Source organism: Halichoerus grypus, chromosome 6, assembly GCF_964656455.1.
Source record: "Halichoerus grypus chromosome 6, mHalGry1.hap1.1, whole genome shotgun sequence".
NCBI classification, from domain to species: domain Eukaryota; kingdom Metazoa; phylum Chordata; class Mammalia; order Carnivora; family Phocidae; genus Halichoerus; species Halichoerus grypus.
Window position 1 is genome coordinate 38608263 of NC_135717.1, and position 20528 is coordinate 38628790.

Sequence of the window (20528 nt, forward strand, 5' to 3'; positions counted from 1 at the left end):
CTATATCAGAAAAACAGCAACATTTCAAAGACAATTAATCCATATACTTCAGATTTCATTTCACAGCCAAATAACCTTGGACAAAATCTAGAATGAATATGCATTAAAAGCTTTACTAAGTAAAATCTATTATTAGTCAGAAAACAATAACAACACTCTCTTGCCTTCTGTTTTGCTTTAAAATTAATAATTTAACATATTAAAGTTGACAACTAAGAAAGACTGGGTTTCTAATCTAAAACCACATTAATTATACACCACTTAAATCTGGACCTCTCACTGGGAATTAAACTCATTCAGCAAACGTTTTCCCCACAATCTAGTCTGGAAATCTGAGTGATACCTAACTTGGATCAAAAGGTTACCTCGTGAAGCGCTAAGGCCAGCAGATGCTGAACTGTTTCCTGTCCTACCCAGGGGAGCCAAACCCTGGGGGCCTCCTCTTTCCCACTCTCCAATTTCCGACCCCAGCTCCTTAGGGGAAACCTCCCACGGCCTCCAAAAGTCAAAACTTAAAATAAAATCTAAAGCACATGGGCACTTCCAATGAAATGAGGACCTTTCTCTGGGGTTCCAGCCCTACCATTCCCTCCCCTCTCCTCTGGTGCTCTCTGCTGGGCTGGAGCCCCTCAGTGCTTCCCACACACATGACTGCTACAGCTGCCCCCATTACCTTCCCCTCCCTGATAATGACTCACTAACTGTGCCCTCTCTTCCTCCTGTGTCCTTCAACCTCATTGTGGACAGGGCTGCACTCCGTCCTTGCTGTCCCACGGCTCACGTACCTGCAAGTGAACAACATCTCCCCTGGCAAGGTGCAAGATTCTTGAGAGCAGTAAAGGGACCTATGGGAACTTCCCACAGTTCCTTAAAATGTCCTCGTTTTGTTTATCTTCCATCAGTTTATCCACACACAAACATATAATCACAGCGATATGGATAACTGTTATAGTAACCCTAACAGATTACCTATCCTGTAAGGAAAATGCCAGATTAATGTGGTCAGACTTTTTTGATTTTTAATCTTCTGAAAGCTCTCACGCCTTGAAATAGGAAAAAACAAAAACAAAAACCAGCCCCCAGAATGTCACTGGCCACATGAATAAATGTCATCTGGCAGGAACACCCCTCCAGCAGCAAACACTTGCATGGTTTGCAACAGCAGAAGAGAGACAGATGGCAGAACCCACCTTTCCTGACACCTGAAAAGGCACCATAAGCAGCTGCCCTCCCTTCCTGGGCTCCGTATCTGCAAATTTGAATAGTTTCTTACTGGGAACAATAATAGCCAACTGAGACTCAGAAAGACTGTCCCAGTGTTAATGGCTAACTCCCACAGCGGAACTTCACAACACCATCAGCGTGCAGAGAAAGATCTATTTTGTCTAGCATGACATTCATCCACACCTCCTCTCAACAACCAATTTAGAGACAGAAAAGGAGGATGAAAGCAGGAAGGGTGGGCAGGCAGGCCCATCTGTATTTGGCCTTCTCTTGGCCTTCAGGCAGGTCAGAGCTCTGAGGCCCATCTGCCCCTCTGCCAGGAGCCACCACCATCATTTTATCCGGACTGCTCTCCCCTTACACCCGTACCCTGTTTTCTTCCTATCAATTCCTACCTTCGTAACAGTCTCGTAGGTGCTGTGGTTATATAGAAAGGAGGTTGGAGAGGCAAATGTGTAGATGGGAGGGAAAATAAACCAAATTCAGGATTTTCCTGAGATGCTTATCTTCTGAGTTCCAGGCTAGAAAAAACTCCGAATTCTGCTCAGGGTTCAATCTAAAAGCCCCAAGTAACAGCCAAGTTACAGGTTCATCTGTGACTCAAGACAAAGGTCTTCAGACAATGAACAACTGTAGCTTCACCAGAAAGGAAAAAAGCTAAAAGAGAACGAATCAAACCCAACCACCTACTTTCATAAAGGCCAGGTGACATAACTCCAGCCTCCTGCCTGCAAAGAAAGCAGGAAGGGACTGGGCGCAGAGGACCTGAGCAGACCGTGGCAAATGCCCATTGGATCACTAGCTGCAAATACTGCAGAGGGACACGGACCTGGTCCTGATTAGAAACCAGTTCTATCAGGGAGTTCGGGTTCACTCTGCACCTGGGGACATCTCGGTCCCCGTGGTGTCCCAGGAGTGCCCAGGCTGGCAGAAAGCAGCCAGGACAGGCAGGCACCTGGACCTCATGCCAGCCCTGACCCAGTCCCTAAGTTAGAAGTCCTCCAGGTCCCAAGTATCTTCATCTGGAACTCGGGAGGATCCAACTGGGTGAGCATGAAGGTCCCTTCCAAAATGGAAATACGGGGGTTGTCCTACGACAAAACAACCAGTATCAGAGAGCAGAGCAGGGCCACAGGCCTAATTCCAATCAATAAGAACTAATCCTGTTTCACCTCACCAGTCATAAGTCCAGTACCCCTGATAGGATGCCCCTAGGGGCACCCTACCTCTGTGGGATGCTTCCTGAGCCCATAACCCCAGTGTCATCACCAAAGACATCCAACAAACCCAAACTGAGGGACAGTCTACAAATACCTGACCAGTACTCGTCATGAAAAGCAAGGAAAGACAGAGTGTGTCCACCACCAAAGGAGCCCAAGGAGATGTGAGGATAACTGAGTGTGGCTGCCAGATGGGGCCCTGGGGGGAAACTGAGAGAGCCCCAACCAGGGCTGCATTCAGTTCAGAGCCTGGCACCCACGCTCATTCCTTAGTTTTGACAGATGTGGCGTGGCTGCACAGATGTTAACATCAGGGGAAGTGGGGTGACGGGTCTCTCTCAAATAAATAAATAAATAAATCTTAAAAAAAAAAGATTTTACTTATTTATCCGTCCGAGAGAGAGAGCACGCATAAGCAGGGGGAACATCAGGCAGAAGGAGAACCAGGTTCCCCGCCGAGCAAGGAGCCCGATGTGGGGCTCGATCCCAGAACCCTGGGACCATGACCTGAGCCAAAGGCAGATGCGTAACTGACTGAGCCGCCCAGGCGTCCCACCCCAAGTTTATTTTAAAAATAAGTTTGTTTGGAGGCTTTGATAGCTTCAAGAAAACTTAGACGATCTGAAAACATCCTGTCATTTAAAAACTTGACTCAGAGTCAGTGCCTCAACACTAATTTGAAAAATGTAGGTAGAGCTACTGAAGGAAAGTAATACACTTGAAAGATAGAAAAAAAACTAACAGAAAAAGTTTAGAATACATTTCCTAATACCACCACCGTCTTCTGTTTTTGGAAACAGACGTTACCCAGCACTAGAAATGGTGCTCCCTCCTCAAACTTCCTCCATACCTGGCTGCGCCCAGGCTGCCCGGCCCTTTGGGCTGCCCTGCCAGGAAAGCCCCTCCCTGCTCAGTGCACCTGGGCCCAGGTTCTTCTGCGCTCCTCTCTGGAGCAGCCCCACAAAGGCTGGCAGGGCAATGCCCTCCCCTTGGGGCACTGTCTCCCTTCAGCCCCTGGGGTAGGGCTGTGGTTGGTGGGGCTCACAGAGGTGGGCAGCGCATGCAGGCTGTCCTCCACCCACTAAGCTGCCATCTTTTTCACGCACGGATTCCTTTAGGCCCTGAGTGTGCAGCCCTGGTTCTTGTCCATGTCTCTTCTCCATCACCAACCCATCCTCACCCCCTTCCACCCCAGAGACACAAAACACAGTGCCAGCAGCTTGTGTGCAGGAGTTTCCCAAGATTAAAAAAAAAAAAAAAAAGTCATTTAGATTATGAGTTTTATTTTCTTTTTTTAGGAAAGAGAATAAAATGCATTCACAAATAAAATCTATATTTAGATACACATTTTTGAAGCTGTATATCTGATAATAACCAGCTACGTATACACAATCAATAGAAGACTATAATTTTGACCAATGTAAAAACCCCATGAAAGAAAAATGCCAAACTGCAGGAAGAAAAAACGAGTTAACAATGGAAAAAAAGGGCAGTAAACGCTGAGCTTCAGAGATCACGCACTGAGGGAACAGATTATTCTCTCAGTCTCCTGTCCAGCCTAAGTCACAGGCCACTCCGGGAGGAAAGAATGCAGAACAGCTCAGTGCTCACCCTCAAGGAAGGAAGCCAGTTAATAATGAGAAGAGCCCGGAAATGAGCAGTTATCAAGCTCCTTAGCTTTCTAAGTAAGTTGGCTTGCAATCTTACCTGCCTCCCAGGGTCTGGCTGCTGTGACTCTCCAGATGAGACCTTCCTAAGAACACAGCTGAGCAGAGTCAGAGTCCCAGCAATTTTCCCAGATGGGCTGGTCCCCTCATTTCCCAAAGGAGGGCTCCATGCACCACTGCACACGGGAACGTCACTACTGCCCTCCTCCTAGGTTGGTGGCTCTCTCACTCACTGAGCATGGTGAGTGAGAGGTGCACAGGTCCACAGAGGGAACCTCTAAGACAAGGTGGGCTGCTTGGACACCCTCAGGACCATCAGCCACACAACCCCCCAAGGAGGCTGGCACTATACCCACCTGGAGCCACAGCTGTGGCGCTGATACAGCTGCACCCAACAACAGAGCACACGCCCCTTTTAGGACAGGACACTTAGAAATTCAAGCAAAGTCGAGGCCTGGGGAGAGCCCTCACCGACCCTGCCCAAAGCAGCAGAGAGAGCTCTGCCATTTCCCCTAAGGTCCCTACATCATACGAGAATAGCAACTTGGCTTCTGGTCAGAGGACTATTAGGGTGATCCTCATCCTCAGTTAGGGATCTTTTAAGAAAACTGTCCTCCTGATGGGAAAGCAGCTGCCTCTCATGCAGAGTCCACATCACCAACGCTGGCTCTTCTACAGGTTTGGTACTCAGGTCTGGCGACGGGAGGACAGTGGTCCGCCGCCGGCCTCACCCACCACTGCGGCAGTGCCAACAAGAAAAGCCTCAGCTCAAACACTACATGCTCCACACTAACAGTTTGCTCATCCAGATTTAATCCAACAATTGGTCGCCGAAACCTGCCAGGAAGAGCTGTAGTACAAAAAGAAACCGATACCTTTGAAATAAAGCCTTTCAAGGGTCATGAAGGTGATACAATATACATGTAGAAAAAACAAATATCCCCTTCTTCAATTGTATTTCCTTAGACGATGAAAGAGTGGGACATGAATCCGTGTTTTTACCATCCGATTCCTTCCTAGTTTGGAATGCTTTCATATTGGGCATTAAATAGGCGATAGTTTTATGATGAAACCCTTTCCCCCTCAACTATATACAGCTCTAAATACAAGGAAATCAGAATGTACATATAAGATTCAGACATGTTTTTGTTAACAAATAGCAAAAATGTTAAGATAGGTATGTGACAAATACACCACAGGAAACCCAGATATGAGAACCATGAGGAGAAAGCATGAAAAAGAGTCAGAGAAGCCATCTAGAGATTCAAGGTTCGGAAAAGATAAGGACATAACAAAGCGCAGAACCTGTTTCAGAGCTGACTATATAACAAAACCTGTTGCAGACCAAAGGGGGCAAGGGTGGGGGGGGCACACAAAGAAGCTGATTGGTCAGAAAAGGCTTCACAGCCACCAGGGGGTAGTTTCCACTGAGGGGAATTTCTTCAGGCAAAGAGGAAGAGCCTAAAGAGGAGAACCTGGCAGCCCAGAACATCGTGGACACTATCCTGTATATGCTGGGAAGAGGGCACACGGCAGGGGCATCTGAGAAGGGACCCTCACTGAGGAGGAGCAAAGTGACAGGCCATGAGAGGCTGGGGGAAGTCCCAGGGGCACCCTTCCAGCAAATGCTCACTTCTCGATGCCCAGGAAAGGGGGACCCGGGAAGAAAGCATGAGGTGTTTTAAGCCCCACCGGCGGGGGGGGGGGGGGGGGAGTGCATGACGAGAGCACAGTGTGGCCGCCCCTCCAGGTGGCATCCCTTCCTTCACTGCACGGCAGCATCCGCAGCCAGGCCACAACGGAGTCCACACACCTGCTTCACACTGGGTTCAAGAGCAAGGTCTCCCCCCAGGGGGGTGGGAGGCCCTCTGCTCCCCATCTCTCAGAAACAGGGAGGGACAGCAGAAAAGTTAACTGCGAGCCCCGTTCCTCAGAGGTCACCACTGCAGGTCAGAGCACACAACAAGAATTTCTGTAAGACTTCAAGCTTCCCTGCAAATCTTAGCAGCCTTCTCTGACAGCATCCGATATACAGCTGTCGCTTTGAGATACAACTCCCGCTGCAGTACAATTAATTCCAAAAGAGAAAAACAGGTTGAAGAATGAGACTTTAACAATGAAATCACTGTAACAACTAAGCTCTCATCCGGATGAATTCTGACTGAAATACTGCCGAGATGCACTCACGCAGTTGTCTGCACGCAGCCTCTCGTCAGCCTTCTCCAACGTGGACAGACCTGCCACCAGCTCCACAAACATGCAGAGGACACAGACCGCCAGGACGAACCTCCCTGGCATCCAGACATACCTTCACACAACACCTTTAAATACTTGGCTTCCCTGAAGGCTGCAAGCTGATTCAAAGCACAGTGGCTGGTGCACCGGGCACCTGATCCTGTCTATGGGGCCACCAGGAACTATGTGTCCACCTTCATCAGGCCGCCAGACAACACTCCAAATGAAAACCATGCTTGTTTGGTCTTCCGTGGGCTGTGCAATAAGGCAGGCGCTGCTAGTGTAGGGCATGTCCCATCTTTTCCATACGCAGACCTTGCAGTGCAGTCAGCTCTCCTTCTGCTGGCCTATATGCAATCCAGCTATTTAAGCACAAACTTCCATCAGTTGCCCTGATGAGGGATATGAAAGCCACAAACATAGATCCTTTATAGCAAACTACCTCTCTTAAGACATTCAAAATGACTTGGAATTTCTTGGAGTAAAAAATCTCATTTAAAATTGGGAAAATTTTCTACACTAAGGGGATGGAAACAGACTTTGTGCAGCTACATAAGTGCAACCAAACACTGAAAGCAGACCAAGAACCATCGTGAACCCAAAAAGGCCTTTCTCCTCTAAGACACTATCATCAGAACGTATTCCCCATTACTCTTTTTTTTTTTAAAGATTTTATTTATTTATTTGACAGAGAGAGAGCGAGAGCAGGAACACAAGCAGGGGGAATGGGAGAGGGAGAAGCAGGCTTCCCGCTGAGCAGGGAGCCCGATGTGGGGCTCGATCCCAGGACCCTGGGATCATGACCCGAGCCGAAGGCAGACGCTTAGCGACTGAGCCACCCAGGCGCCCATATTCCCCATTACTCTTGAAAAAATGCACTCTGCCTGTTGATTCAGCTAGAGACTGGATACACCACTGGTTCTAGATATTCAAACAATATATTTTTTTAAAGATTTTATTTATTTACTTGACAGAGAGAGAGAGATACAGCGAGAGAGGGAACACAAGCAGGGGGAGTGGGAGAGGGAGAAGCAGACTCCCCGCCGAGCAGGGAACCTGATGTAGGGCTTGATCGCAGGACCCTGGGATCATGACCTGAGCCAAAGGCAGACGCTTAACGAATGAGCCACCCAGGCGCCCCCAAACAATTTTTTAAAGGGTCTGGTAACAAATGCGAGCCAGTTAAAGAAGGCGGCACTGCTGAACAGGCCTGAACGATACATGTCCAAAACTTGGGTTTCCACAACAACACTTCCTCCCCCGGTGATTTGCTCTTTGAACCTGCCTTCAAAACAACTGCACTCCTCCCCCCTATGGCCGGCTGTCATCCAAAGGGCAGGCACAGAGCTTGCACACATCGGCCCTGGCCCTCGCACCTGCTGAGGGAGTCATTTCAGCATCAAGTGTTCCTCAGCAGCGCGTGGGGTTCCAGCAAAGTCCATTTCCCTAGAAGATGCTCCTTAGGAAGAGACAAAGTATAGTGCCGGGGAAGGTTCTCCACACTCCATCAACTCAGAGGGGACTGGGCTTCTCACCCCATTTCTGCAGCAATTCCCCATTCATCACACCCTTGCCTACATGCACCCAAAACCCACATCAGGTGGGTCAGGGGACAAGAGCATAGAGTGAAAAGGACGACACGCCCAGGAGCCACCTTTTCTTCATCCTCCAAGCTGTGCTAAGGCAGCCCAGAGGCTGAGACCTGCTCTGAAGAGCTCTCTGTAGGCCCCACAGCTACACAGGCTGCTGCTGCGATCCTTCCCACAAAATGCTGTCAGAGAACCGCACAAACCTCCACTTCCACCTGTTAGTACAGGGACCTCACCCTGCCAGCTCCCAACTGCTGTAGGGGTATCACAGGGACAGAAATACAACACACCGCACAAGACTCCTGAGGAGGAGAGGCCCAAAAAGGAGTGTGGAAATTAGAACCCACTTCCTTCCACGTTCCCCACTTTCCCAGCCGCCGTCCCGCCCAGATGCAGCCACCCTTGCAAAAGCTAGAGTCGCTCTGCCTGATCTCCCATTTTACCTTTAACGAAATCTCTGCACAGTTCTTGTTTCCCAAAGGGAGGATTCCAAGCCTCACGCATTCAGAATATCAGCGCTCAAATACAGATGAAGCAGAGCCTCTTTCCAAACAGCTGCTTTCTGACAGCGTGAGGCTGAAACAGGCTCCAGGGGTCACAGAGTTCAGCCATCTGCCCAAAGAAATAAATAAGCGTGCTGTCCTTCCATGTGAAGATGTCTCTCCTGCCTCCAGCACGGCAGAGTCCGGACATTCAGGCACAACCCCCAGGGAAGATGTTCTGGGCAGTGGCACCACGGACTTCCTCAAGCCAAGTACCGCGCTGAGCCGCCCAGCAGACCCTCCCTCAGGGTGAGGGGGCACGTGAGGGGGCAGAGTGGCGCCCAGGCCCCTGCCACCACTCAGACATGGATTCACACTGTTTACCAAGCAGATACTTAACTTACCCGCATCCCAGTTTCCACATCTGTAAAATGGGAAGGACACCTACCTCACACAGCACTAGTAACAGAAATCAAGCAACATGGGGTGAGCTATCTGGAAAAGTGCCTGCTTCTAAAGTAAGTGCTCAAGAAATGGTTCCTCCAGCCTCTGGCCCACCTAGAAATCAAAGGAGACTAAGCCATTTTCAGACTTCATTTGTACTGCTCCCCCCGTTGGCTGCACACGCTTAGAGGAACGGGAAAATTTAATAACGGGGATGGGGGCTTCTCCACACAATGCCACCTTAAAAATCTAGATGCAGGGACGTCTGGGTGGCTCAGTCGATTGAGCATCTGCCTTCGGCTAGGGTCATGATCCCAGAGTCCTGAGATGGAATCCCACATCAGGCTCTCTGCTCAGCGGGGAGTCTGCTTCTCCCTCTCCCTCTGCCTGCCCCTCCCCCTGCTTGCACACGCTCTCTCTCTGGGACAAATAAATAAATAAGTAAATAATTAAAAAAAAATCTAGGTGTAAACCCACTTGAACGATGCAAATCTGTCCGTCTTCAGGTGAAAAGCCAATATTAGGGGCAACGCCGCCATTCCTGAGAAGAAATATGGCCAATTCTCACACGGGGAGGGAGGGGATCTAGCTGAAGACACAAAATCCTTGTTCCTCTCACTTCCAGACAGAGATCTCTCCTTTATAGCGCGATTCATTTGCTCTCACTGGATTCCAGCATTTTTGCACTAAGAAGATGACTTACGCAAAGAAAACTCCAGATGGGGTGCCTGGGTGGCTCAGTCGTTAAGCGTCTGCCTTCTGCTCGGGTAGTGATCCCAGGGTCCTGGGATCGAGCCCAGGCTCCCTGCTCGGCGGGAAGCCTGCTTCTCCCTCTCCCACTCCCACTCCCCCTGCTTGTGTTCCCTCTCTTGCTGTGTCTCTCTGTCAAATAAATAAATAAATAAAATCTTTAAAAAAAAAAAGAAAACTCCAGATGTCCAATGCCCATCGTGTGGAACAACCAAGACCACGAGGAAATATGCTCTTTGCCTCTTGTCGTGACCTCCACCAAAGTACACACCTTGCACTGCAACAGCACCGCTGTATGAAAGTTCATTTTACACACTTCCATGATTGTCATCACCCCCGGCCTCCACTGAGGCTCGCCAAGAAGCCCAATTCGTGTTTTTGCCTGTTGGCCCAGACACCCCAGGGTACAGCCACATGTCGCAACAGTCAAAGACAGCCCCTTCGCCTTTCACCATTTTCTCAACTGAACAGGTCCTCCTCTTAAGACTCTGGATTGTCACCCATCTCTACAGTGTTCTTAGCCTGAAGTCCATGGATGAGCTGCAGAAGGTTCAAGAACCTGCTAAAGTAATTACAAAATGCGGGGTAATTCAGTGTTTTTCTCAGGAGAGGATTTATACCTTCCACCAGATTCTCAAAAGGGTTCAAGACTCCCCAAAAGGCTTAAGAACCGCTACTACAAAGCTGTATGCTGAAAAACAAGGAGTCAGGTAAGTTTCCTGGATCTTCATTCACTTAAGTGATTTTGATTTGCCTTTTGAACCAAATTTTGCAAGCTGTGTTGACATTCTTCCATCACCCACTTTCATAGTCGCGCCCAAGGTATAAATCCTGAAACCACCTTCGCGACTTCAAAACTCAAACACAGGGAAAAACATCAAAACACCAAGGATACTTTTAGCAACAGAAAAAAACATAGTAACACTAACGATACTTTTAAGCAAAACATTTCACCCAACAAGTGCTTTCCTTTTTCTTTTCCCCTGCAATCCCTCCTCGCTGTCACGATCACTCTCCCCTCAGTAGCAGGTTCAAGCTCGACCTCCCTGGGGCTTCCCACACTTGAAACCAGTGCTGGAGAAGAGCCCCAAGGCAGGAAAAGCACCCAATGCCGCTCCGCCGGGCCGGGAAAGGAGTCTACCAAATTCCACCCTAACCGTGAATTTGGGGGGAGCCTGGAGCATCAGGTGCTCTGAGCAAGAACTCGTCCCTCCCGCTTCGCTGCGGCAGAGGCACTGGGACCCCGTTCCAGGTGAAGGCCCAGGGCGGTTCCTTCGCAGACAGAATGAAAGGTAACCCCGGAGGCTCAGCTCCAGGCCGCGGCGCGCCGAAAACAAACTTTCCGAGCACTTCCACCGCGACAAGCCAGTGACACCTCGCCGGCCTCCCCCGCCCTCCGCGCGTCTGTCAGCGCCCCCGCCGGGCAGGCGCCCGGCGCGCCGGGGCCCAGGATCCCCGCGGCGGCCGAGAGGCGCCCTCACGAAGCCCGCGGTCCTCGGCCCGGCCCCCCGGCCGCAGGTGAGGCGCCGCCCGGCCCTGGGGACGCGGGGCCGCCCCGCCTCGCCGGGCCCTAGCGGCCGCCGCGCTTGCCTGGGTGACGGGCCAGCGCGCCCGGTCGGCCGGCGCGCACTCACCAGCTGGCTGGTGGTCCTGGCCATGGGCCCCGCGTCGGCGCGGGCGCCTCCCCCCCAGCGCTGCGCGGCTCGGCGCCTCCTCAACGTCCTCCTCCCCGCGGCGGAGCCCCAGCAATGGCCGCCCTCATCCTGCGCCCGCCCCGCCGCCCGCCGCCCCCGGCTCCGCCCCGCCCCCGCGCGACGCCGGGCGGGACTTCCGCCGCGCCGCCGCTGCCGCCGCCCGCGCCCATTGGCCGCACCCGCCGTCTCTCCGCCGCGGCTCGGCCGGCCTAGCCGGCGCCCCCGAGCCGCATTTCCGGGTTGGGGCCCAGCGGGCGGGAGCGGCCCGGCCCCGCCTCAGAGGGGGGGCGGCCCGCGCGAGCCAATCTCGGGGCCGCAGGGCGGGGCCGGGCAGGAGACGCGGGGAGGGGGGGGAGCTGTCATCCCTGGCGCCCACGGGGGAAACTGAGGCTCGCAGGGGCGCGGAGCTGGCCAAGGTCACGCCCGAGGCAGCGGCGGGGCTGGGCTCCCACGCGTGGCTGGGATCGGGAGCCGGGCTCTGCGCAAACGACAGACGCAACTTCGCTGCTTATGAAACTGACCAGTGTTCACGGACGGAAATTTGGGCTATAAAATCCAATTGAGAAGGCAGAAAACAATCCCATGGCATCACTGCTGATAGTCGCAGGGACACCTGCAGAACTTTCTTCTTTGCCTGTGGTTTTGTGGATTTTTTTGTAGTCGTTACTGTTGATGAGATGTTGAATTTTCTTGTAGTTGTTAATGATGATGGTGTTATTGTTGGTTTTTGTGCTTGTGGTAAAATAGACATAAAATTTACTACCTTAACCATTTTATCATCTGCCATGTGCACAGCTGAGTGGCATTAAATGCATTCACACTTGTGTTATGACCATGCTGTTTTAAACAAAATCACAATCATCTTTGTTACCTCAAGGTTGCATACTTTTAAATAACCTTTTTTTTCTATTTCCAAAAGAAATACATATTTATTTTGAAAAATAACAATTTAGACCATACAGAGAATAATTAGATAAACGAATCCATAAGCCCACTAACTAGTTAATTCTTGAATAGCAGTGATAGCTGCTAACATTTACCTAACTCGTACCCCTTTTTCTTTTCTTTTCTTTTTTTTGTTTAGCACTTATTCTTACCAAAGAATTTTCATGCCTACGGGTACCTGGGTGGCTCAGTCAGTTAAGCGTCTGCCTTCAGCTCAGGTCATGATCCCAGGGTCCCAGCTCCCTGCTCAGAGGGGAGGATGCTTCTCTCTCTCCCTCTGCTGCTCCCCCTGCTTGTGCTGTCTCTCAAATAAATAAAATCTTTTTTAAAAAATAAAGAATTTTTTTGGGGCGCCTGGGTGGCTCAGTTGGTTGGGCGACTGCCTTCAGCTCAGGTCATGATCCTGGAGTCCCGGGATCGAGTCCCGCATCGGACTCCCTGCTCAGCAGGGAGTCTGCTTCTCCCTCTGATCCTCCCCCCTCTCATGCTCTCTCTCTGTCTCATTCTCTCTCTCAAATAAATAAATAAATAAATAAAAAATAAAAAATAAATAAAAAATAAAGAATTTTCATGCCTGATGTCTAAGCAAGCATCCCTGCTAGTGTGGCCCCTGTTTTTGAAAGGGTGAGGAAGCTGAGGCACAGTGCAGTTCTATAACTTGCCCTGGGTCTCACAGTGCCAGAACCAGAATCTTGATACCCATATGCCAGAGGCTATGCTTTGACCATTAGGCTCTACAGCCTCTGTTTGTCCAAGCTTCCAGTGTTCTGTACATGGAACAACACCTTAAACAACAGTCAAAATGGTAAATATAACTCCTATTCCCCAAAAGGGCTTATGCGGTTTGGATACTTTTTTCACTTAGCAATGCATCATCCAGTATCCCGTACAGTTCTGCTGACATCTGACCGCCATCTTCCCCGGTGGTGAGGGCTGCGGAGGACTCCACTGGAGGCAGCCTATAGCTTACAGATCCACGTAGCACACCTTTATTTATTTCCTTAGGATAAATTCTCAGCAGATGGAACTGCTGGGCCAAAGTACAGGGATTCCTCTCGGGACTTTTGATACAGGCTGAAAATTGCCAATTGGTTACCCCACTCCGGACACTAACCCTCAGTGAACACAAAGACAAGGTCAAGGTAGATACCAGCTCTTACCACCATGCCAAGCCACATTCAACACTCGGTAACACTGAGAACGTTATCCTACGTCATAACCCTTAGTACAGATTAAAAGCACATCTGATTTTGCCCACAACAGCCCTACAAGCAGGAGGTTAACTGTGACCATCTCCCTCTTTCACATGAGAGCTGAGGCTTTGGTGCCCTGCCTACTCTTAGTCATATATTAGGTCACAGAGCACAGAACTCAAAACCACCCCTGACCAACAGCAGGGCTCTGCTCTTGGCACTGCACCCAACTGCCTCCCAACAAACCCTTCTTTTGTGTTTATTGTAGCCCTCACAAAGTAATGACAACTTGTCCTCAGAGAACCCTAACCATTTTTTAAAGATTTATCTTACTTCTCATCACAACCCTAGGAGATACTTAGTATTTATTACCATCTTACGTGTAAAATTTGCCAGACCATACACTAAATGCAATTGCGTATAAATACATAGATCTAGAGTCTAAAAAAAAATATGTACACACAAACATGAGGAGTGACCTTTCTCAGAAAGTTACTAATGGATGTGCTCCACCAAATGGAGGAAACCAAGAAAGAAGAAGACATGAGATCCAGGAAACAGGAAGGAACAAAACACACAGGAAGGTGAGGAAGGCAAGTCCCAGGATTTGTCCACTCACCGAGTATGGATTCAGTCTCCCCTCCGTGCCAGGCACCGTGCTAGACGTTGACAATTCCCTGGTGAGCAAAACACAAAAATCTCTGCCCTCATGAAACTCCAATGCCACAGGCGGGAGGCAGGGTGGGGGAGGCAAATGAATAAGCAAATCTTCCCGGATGTTAGAAGGCAGTTAGTGCTACAGGGAAGAAAGAAAATCAGTGGGGCCTCAGGAGTGCCTGGGGGAAAGGTGCAATTTTAAATGGATAATGAGGAGAAATCCCAGGATAAGAACAGGGAGCACACAGACCCTAGGAAAGCAGGCTTTCTTCTTCCAGAAAGAAGCTGAAAATGATAGATCCTCTCATGGCTTTCGCCACATAAAAAAACTGAATTAAGAAGCGACAGAGAGACAAGAAAACTCCAGAGGAAGAGCCCTATCAGGAAGGAAGCAAAATCACCGTTTACCAGGTACCTCACTCCTCTCAGTTGTGAGGGATATTTACAGTCATAATACAGGTGCACGGATTCAACCAGTAATCATCATCCTTTACCTCAGAAGGACCCAGAGAGGAGAGGGGGCGTGAGACAGCTGAATCCTCACCCCTTCTAACAGACAGGCACTAGATAATGGCTGTAAGTGATGAGTCCAGACATAAAGTGGGAGAATATTCGTTAGAAAGATAGACATACACAGCAGGAAGAACATTTAAACCAGTAGTAAGTGGGATGTGAGGAGGGGGGAGAGGTGAGGCACCGGCTGCTGTTCTGCATTACAAGCCTTTTTATTTCTATTTTATTCTTTATTTTTATTTATTTATACGAGAGAGAGAGAGAGAGAGGGAGTGCACACAAGCAGAGGGAGAGGGAGAAGCAGGCTTCCCGCTGAGCCAGGAGCCCGATGCGGGGCTCGATCCCAGGACCCTGGGATCATGACCTGAGCCGAAGGCAGACGCTTAACGACTGAGCCACCCAGGAGCCCCTACAAGTCTTTTTACAACTATCTGGCTTCTTAAACATTGATGCAAATAAAAATTAATAAAGTGGGTGTATCTTCTTCCCGGAGATTCTAAGAAGCTCTCACTCACGTAGGTAAAACTGCGCAAGAATGTTCGTGACGGCGTAACTTTAACCTGAAGCAAATGACAAAAGAGAAAAAGAAAAAAAAGAACCAAAATATTTATCAACAAGAGAATGGTAAAATAAATTATGGTACGTTCATTCTGGAGAATTCGATGCAGCTACTGGAAAGAAGAGGGTAAAGGTCTAACGGAGAGTGAAGGTAAAGAGACAAGTCACAGAATATGAACCAAACTGAGGTCTTCAGCTTTTTTTTTTTTCTTTTTTCAGAGTCGCTTACACCGAAGCAAGACTGCGTAGTTCTTTGGGAATTCAAAGACCAACAACAGGGAGGGGGAAAAACCGAGAGGGACAAGTCCACGGGGAATGCTACAGCCCCCTGGAGCAGCAGGTGGGGCAGGCATCCTCTGTGGCCTCAGGGGAAGGTGTGAGGGGAGAGGGGCAGGCTGGAGGCCTGCGGAAAGCCGCTGAGCAGGCAGCGGGGGCAGGGCAGGGAGCAGCCTCGGAAAGAGGAACAAGAACAGTACTCAGTTCTCATGGGGCCTCGATGGCAGCCATTGTGCAAGCCAAAAGCCAGGCCAGGCCACCCCTCTCACCTAGCGAGAGGCAGGGCACCCCTGCCATGGGTCAGGTCTGGCTGCAGATCCCGGGACAGCGGGCAGGAGGGGACATGGACTCACCTGTCCCCGCACAGTTCACGGGCACTCTGGCTGGAGGAAGAAGAGGGACAGCCCCTGGCTCTTATCTCTCCTTTCCCTGCCCAGTGCCTCTGTCGCTGGCCAAGAATGCGATGCTTGGCTTGACGTTGTGAGGTCATGTTCCACCCGAGGAGGGACAGGAGGATGATAACCACGCTAGGAGAGGCTGAAAGGCTGCCGTATATACACAGCCTGTGGGGGGCGGTCAGCGCTGTGCTCCACATGGCCCGTGGCATTTCACCCGTGCCTCACTTACTGCTCTTAAGTGCGGTGGCCCAAGGGAGGGAACCCAGCTTCACAGGCGATGGGCCTTGCCCAGCATCACACAGCTAATGTGTTAGCCACCCAGGCCCGTGTAACAAATTATCCCCCAACTCAGAGACCTCAAGCAACAAACATTTACGATCTCATGGTTTCTGTGGGTCAGGAAGCCAGGAGCAGCTTGGCCGCAATGGTTCCCGCTCAGGGTCTCTCAGGAATTCGCAGTCGAGAGGGTAGGGAAAGCTGAGCCATCTAAAGGCTTGACTTGCGGTGGGGAGGGGCACCCTGGGGGCTCCAGGGGGCTAAGCATCCAACTTTTTTTTTTTACATTTTTTTAAAAGATTTTAGTTATTTATTTGAGAGAGAGAATGAGAGAGCGAGAGAGCATGAGAGGTGGTGAGGGTCAGAGGGAGAAGCAGACTTCCCGCTGAGGAGGGAGCCCGACACGGGACTCCATCCCAGGACCCTGGGATCATGACCTGAGCTGAAGGCAGATGCTTAACCTACTGAGCCACCCAGGCGCCCCAATAAGTAAATCTTAAAAAAAAAAAAAAAGAGAGAGAGAGAGAAAGTTGCTAAAGCCAATAATTTCCAAGCCACCTGGAAAAATATCTTCTCATATAAATTGTGCTACATGGAAAAAAATATTTTAACTAGACTGGGAGACAGGAAACAGAAAGTTGCATCAAATCTCAGGTGAGGGGCGCCTGGGTGGCTCAGTCGGTTAAGCATCTGCCTTCGGCTCAGGTCATGATCCCGGGGTCCTGGGATTGAGTCCCACATCGGGCTCCCTGCTCTGCGGGGAGCCTGCTTCTCCCTCTGCTTCTGCCTTTCTCTTTCTCTCATGAATAAAAAAAAAAAAGAAAAGAAAAAACTCAGGCGAGTAACCTTCCCTCCCTAAGTCTCAACTTCCCCAGCTGTAAAATGGGCTGATTCCAAAAACTGGTCAAAATCCCAAAGACTGAAAACATCCAGTGTTGATAAGCATGTAGTGAAAGGAGCACCTTCGTACCCTGATGATAGGGATGTAGTATCTCCTTTAGACCCAGGCAGTAGGGAGCCGTGGCCCAGGCCCCTCTCTCTGGATGAGGAGGCAGGCAGAATAACAGCCCCACCAGAAATGACCATGTCCTGTTCACCCAACCTGTGAATATGTTACATCACACAGAAAGGGAGGATGATGGTTGTCAATAAGCTGACCTTAAAAGAGGCAGATTATCCAGGATCATCCAGCTCGGCCCAATGTAATCACAAGAGTCCTTAAAAGATAGAAGAGAAAGAGTCAGAGCCCGAATGAGGCAACATGAACAGCACGACTGGCCAGCACTGGCTTCGGCAAATGCAAGAGACCACGAGACCACCAGTGTGGGCAGCATCTGGAAGCTGGGAACGGAAGGACCACCCCCCCCAAGCTCTAAGGAGAACAAAGCTCTGCCACCACTTTGATTTCAGCCCCGAGACCTATTTCTCACTCCCACCTCCAGAGCTATAAAATAAATGTGTGTTCTTTTGAACCCCTAATTTGTGGTAATTTGTTACAGGAACACGAGAAAACGAATACACGCAAACCCGGAACCCAAAGGGCGTAAAGGAGCGCCTACACCGGGTCCCCTCCCGCCTCCTAGACACGCTTGGGCATCTGGGGCCCCAGAGCTCCCTGCCCATCACTCCATGGTCCCTCCTCCCCGGGGCTAGGGTTTGGCGGGGGGAGAAACCCAACTGGTCCACGCTGGGATCTGGTTAACGTTATGAAACATCCATCTTCGAGAAGAACACTGGGGACCTTGTTCAAGTACAGAGACATTTCCACGTGTCCCCACCCAGGCAGCTTTCCGTTTCAGGCTGCTTAACTAAAAAATAGTTACTAGCAGAGCAGTATCAAAAGTACAATTCCAGTTTATGAAACAAACCAAGACATAAACGTAGGACAAGGTATGTTGGATCACGTTGGAAGGAGCACACCAAGCTCTTAATGGTGCGGGAGTGGGAGGCAGGCAAGACTCAGGGCCATCGCTCCGGGCACCGGGCTGCCTGGGGACGACAGGGGGCGAAGGGGGTAGGCCGCAGGGGCTAAGCGGAACCGCCCTTCGCCCACCCTCCCGGTGCCACACCCTGCTGTACCCAGCCGCTCCCGCACCCCCGACTCTGGACACGCTCCGAGCTGGGGCGAGGCTGGGAAAGGCAGTGGAAGGGGGCCGGTGGGGAGCCCACACCCTACTCCCCAACGCCAACGAGGGCGGGGCGGGGAGGCTTGGGGCGCAGGGGATTCACAGGGCGGCGATAGGGAGGGAGGGGAGCGGTGGGGCGGGAAGGCGCGCAGAGAGGCAGGCGGGCGGACCGGGGCGCAGTGGGGTCTGCAGCGCGCGGGGGGCACGAGGCCCCCGGTTCCCCTGCACCCGCCGGAGACGAGGCCGGATCGGTCCCTTAATCCGGGACAGGGTGAGAGACGGACGCGCCCCCCAGCTGCTCGGCCGCGGCGCACGACAATCCTGATTGGCCCCGGCACGGACCCGCCCACCCTGACGCCACAGAGCCCGTCCCCCAAGGAGGAGCCCCTCCAGCAGCAAGCCGTAGCCCCGTGCGCCGCAGCTCTTACTGTACCTCTGGGTCCGCGTGGACCCGGCGCCTGGGCCGCAAGCCGGGCCCGCGGCGGACAGGCTCAGCCGGAGTCACCGTGCACCGCGGTTGATACCGTCTCCCCACCCCCACCCCCAAGCCGGCTTCTCCGGTCTGGACCACCCAGATCCTCCGGGGCCCGTCAACCCGACCAGGAGACCGAGACTCCGTAAGGGACGCCTCAGCGCCTGGATTCGAACCCGCGTGCACTCGGCGCAGTCGGGGGCCCTCAAGTGGACCCCTCCGCAGCTCCCAGGCACTGCCGCCAGGGGGCCCTCGTCCCACGCCGCAGAGTCACGACGCTCCGGCCCCGGCACCGGGTCCTAGCACCACCGGGTCCCCTGGTCCTCCCACTCACGTACAACACAGAGCAAGCTACGAAGGTGCGAGCTGCACGCCAGGTCACCTCCCCGAGGATCCCACCCCAGCTTCCCCACCTCAGTGAAAATGTCACCCCCACCCACCAGTGACTCAGGCACACCCCTCGCAGCCTACCCTACACCAACACTAGAGCATGCCTGTCCCCCCCCCGCTTCACCTGTCTCCAGCCCCACTGCCACCCTACAGCCAGCCCCTCAGAGTCTCCTTGCTGGGGGGTCTAACAAAACGGCAGCACATCTTGTTTAAAACCCTGCAGCCTCAGAATCAGAAGTGGAGTGGTCGGTGCCAGGCTGGAGGGGATGGGGGAACAGGGACAGTACCTAGAGGGAACAGAACTTCTCCTGGGGTGGTGAAGTTCTGCGGATGACGGTGGTGATGGCTGCACCCCTTTCCAGCGAGAGTGCCGCGGGATCTTCGTGGGGTAGTTTCCCCTTGCCTAGAGTGCTTTTCCCAACCTGCACAGGTGCCTCACCCCTGCTGACCCCTAGTTCAACTAGCACTTCCCAGATTCTCCACCCAGAGAGGCAGCGTGGTGACAGGTTTAAGGGAGGGCCCCGGGTAGGGCGGCCAGGACAAATCCTAGCTCTGGTGCTCCCCAGCTCTGGAATCAGGTGCCCGCTTCCCCATCTGAGAATGGGGATGACAAACAGGAAACTCCTTTAGATTTTTGGCAGAAAAGAATGGGTTCACGCTGGTAACGCACTTAGGCCTAGCACCAAACAAGGCAAGTGCCCACCGCTCAGCTTTGAATGTGTTTTGGAGACATTCCTCTGCTCCCTCCAACCAGGGTGGAGCACGTGGCTGTCTTCCAGGAGCTGCTCTGTCACCTGCTGGGCCTAGAAGTCCCTGCACCCCACGGGCATGTGGCCTGAGACCCAGTCCCCTGGTACCCCTGCAGGTGGCCTTTCCTGAGTCTTGCCTTACGGTGCCGGTTCTCCCCAGGCTGCTCACCCTCAAACACAGCCAGGATCCGTGGCCATTTTTGTCACTTTGGGCCTGGAGACGCTTCCTGTAGTGTGCTCTGTGGCAAAGGCAAGGGGAAGGGTGGCCAAGCCACACACCACGGCATCCTGGGACACTCGCCTTCAACCTCCTATTCCAAGGACTACAGCCATGAGAAAGGGGGGAGGTGCTGCCCAGGACACGATGAGGGAGAAAGTCAACCCCAGATCTGGGGCTACACCAACCCCTGCCATCCGACTCCCATGTCACGACTGTCCTCAGGACCTGCACAGCTCCTCAGAGCCCACCTGCCCCACAGCTATCCTTCCCAGAGAACCCAACAGCCCACGCTCCCTACGTGGGGACCCCGCTGCCAGGACCGAGGGGACATGGAAGGCTGCGGGATGACACTAACGGGAAAATAGTTGCAGGGCTCAGGACACTGGTGACCCCCAAGCTGCCCACCAGCACCAGGCAGGGTCACCTCCAGCTGTGCAAACACCAGGGTGC

At 52.0% G+C, this 20528-nt stretch overlaps 1 protein-coding gene across 3 annotated transcripts in view; it reads right to left on the minus strand.

Moving 5' to 3' along the window:
• PDPK1 (3-phosphoinositide dependent protein kinase 1) overlaps positions 1-18150 on the minus strand; it is an 82999-nt gene extending 64849 nt beyond the window's left edge. The window contains exons 1-4 of one of the 3 annotated variants that reach the window (XM_036083200.2): positions 17800-18150; positions 17280-17338; positions 15129-15173; positions 14063-14120 (exon numbers count right to left, since the gene is read on the minus strand). In XM_036083200.2, coding sequence (XP_035939093.2) covers positions 14063-14120; positions 15129-15173; positions 17280-17338; positions 17800-17883 — 246 coding nt within the window. In that variant the 5' untranslated portion in view covers positions 17884-18150. Of the gene's footprint in view, positions 1-11245; positions 11389-14062; positions 14121-15128; positions 15174-17279; positions 17339-17799 lie in introns of those variants that run through there. The other 2 variants (XM_036083199.2, XM_036083201.2) reach the window with 2 other exon arrangements.
• Between the last annotated feature and the right edge of the window lie 2378 nt (positions 18151-20528).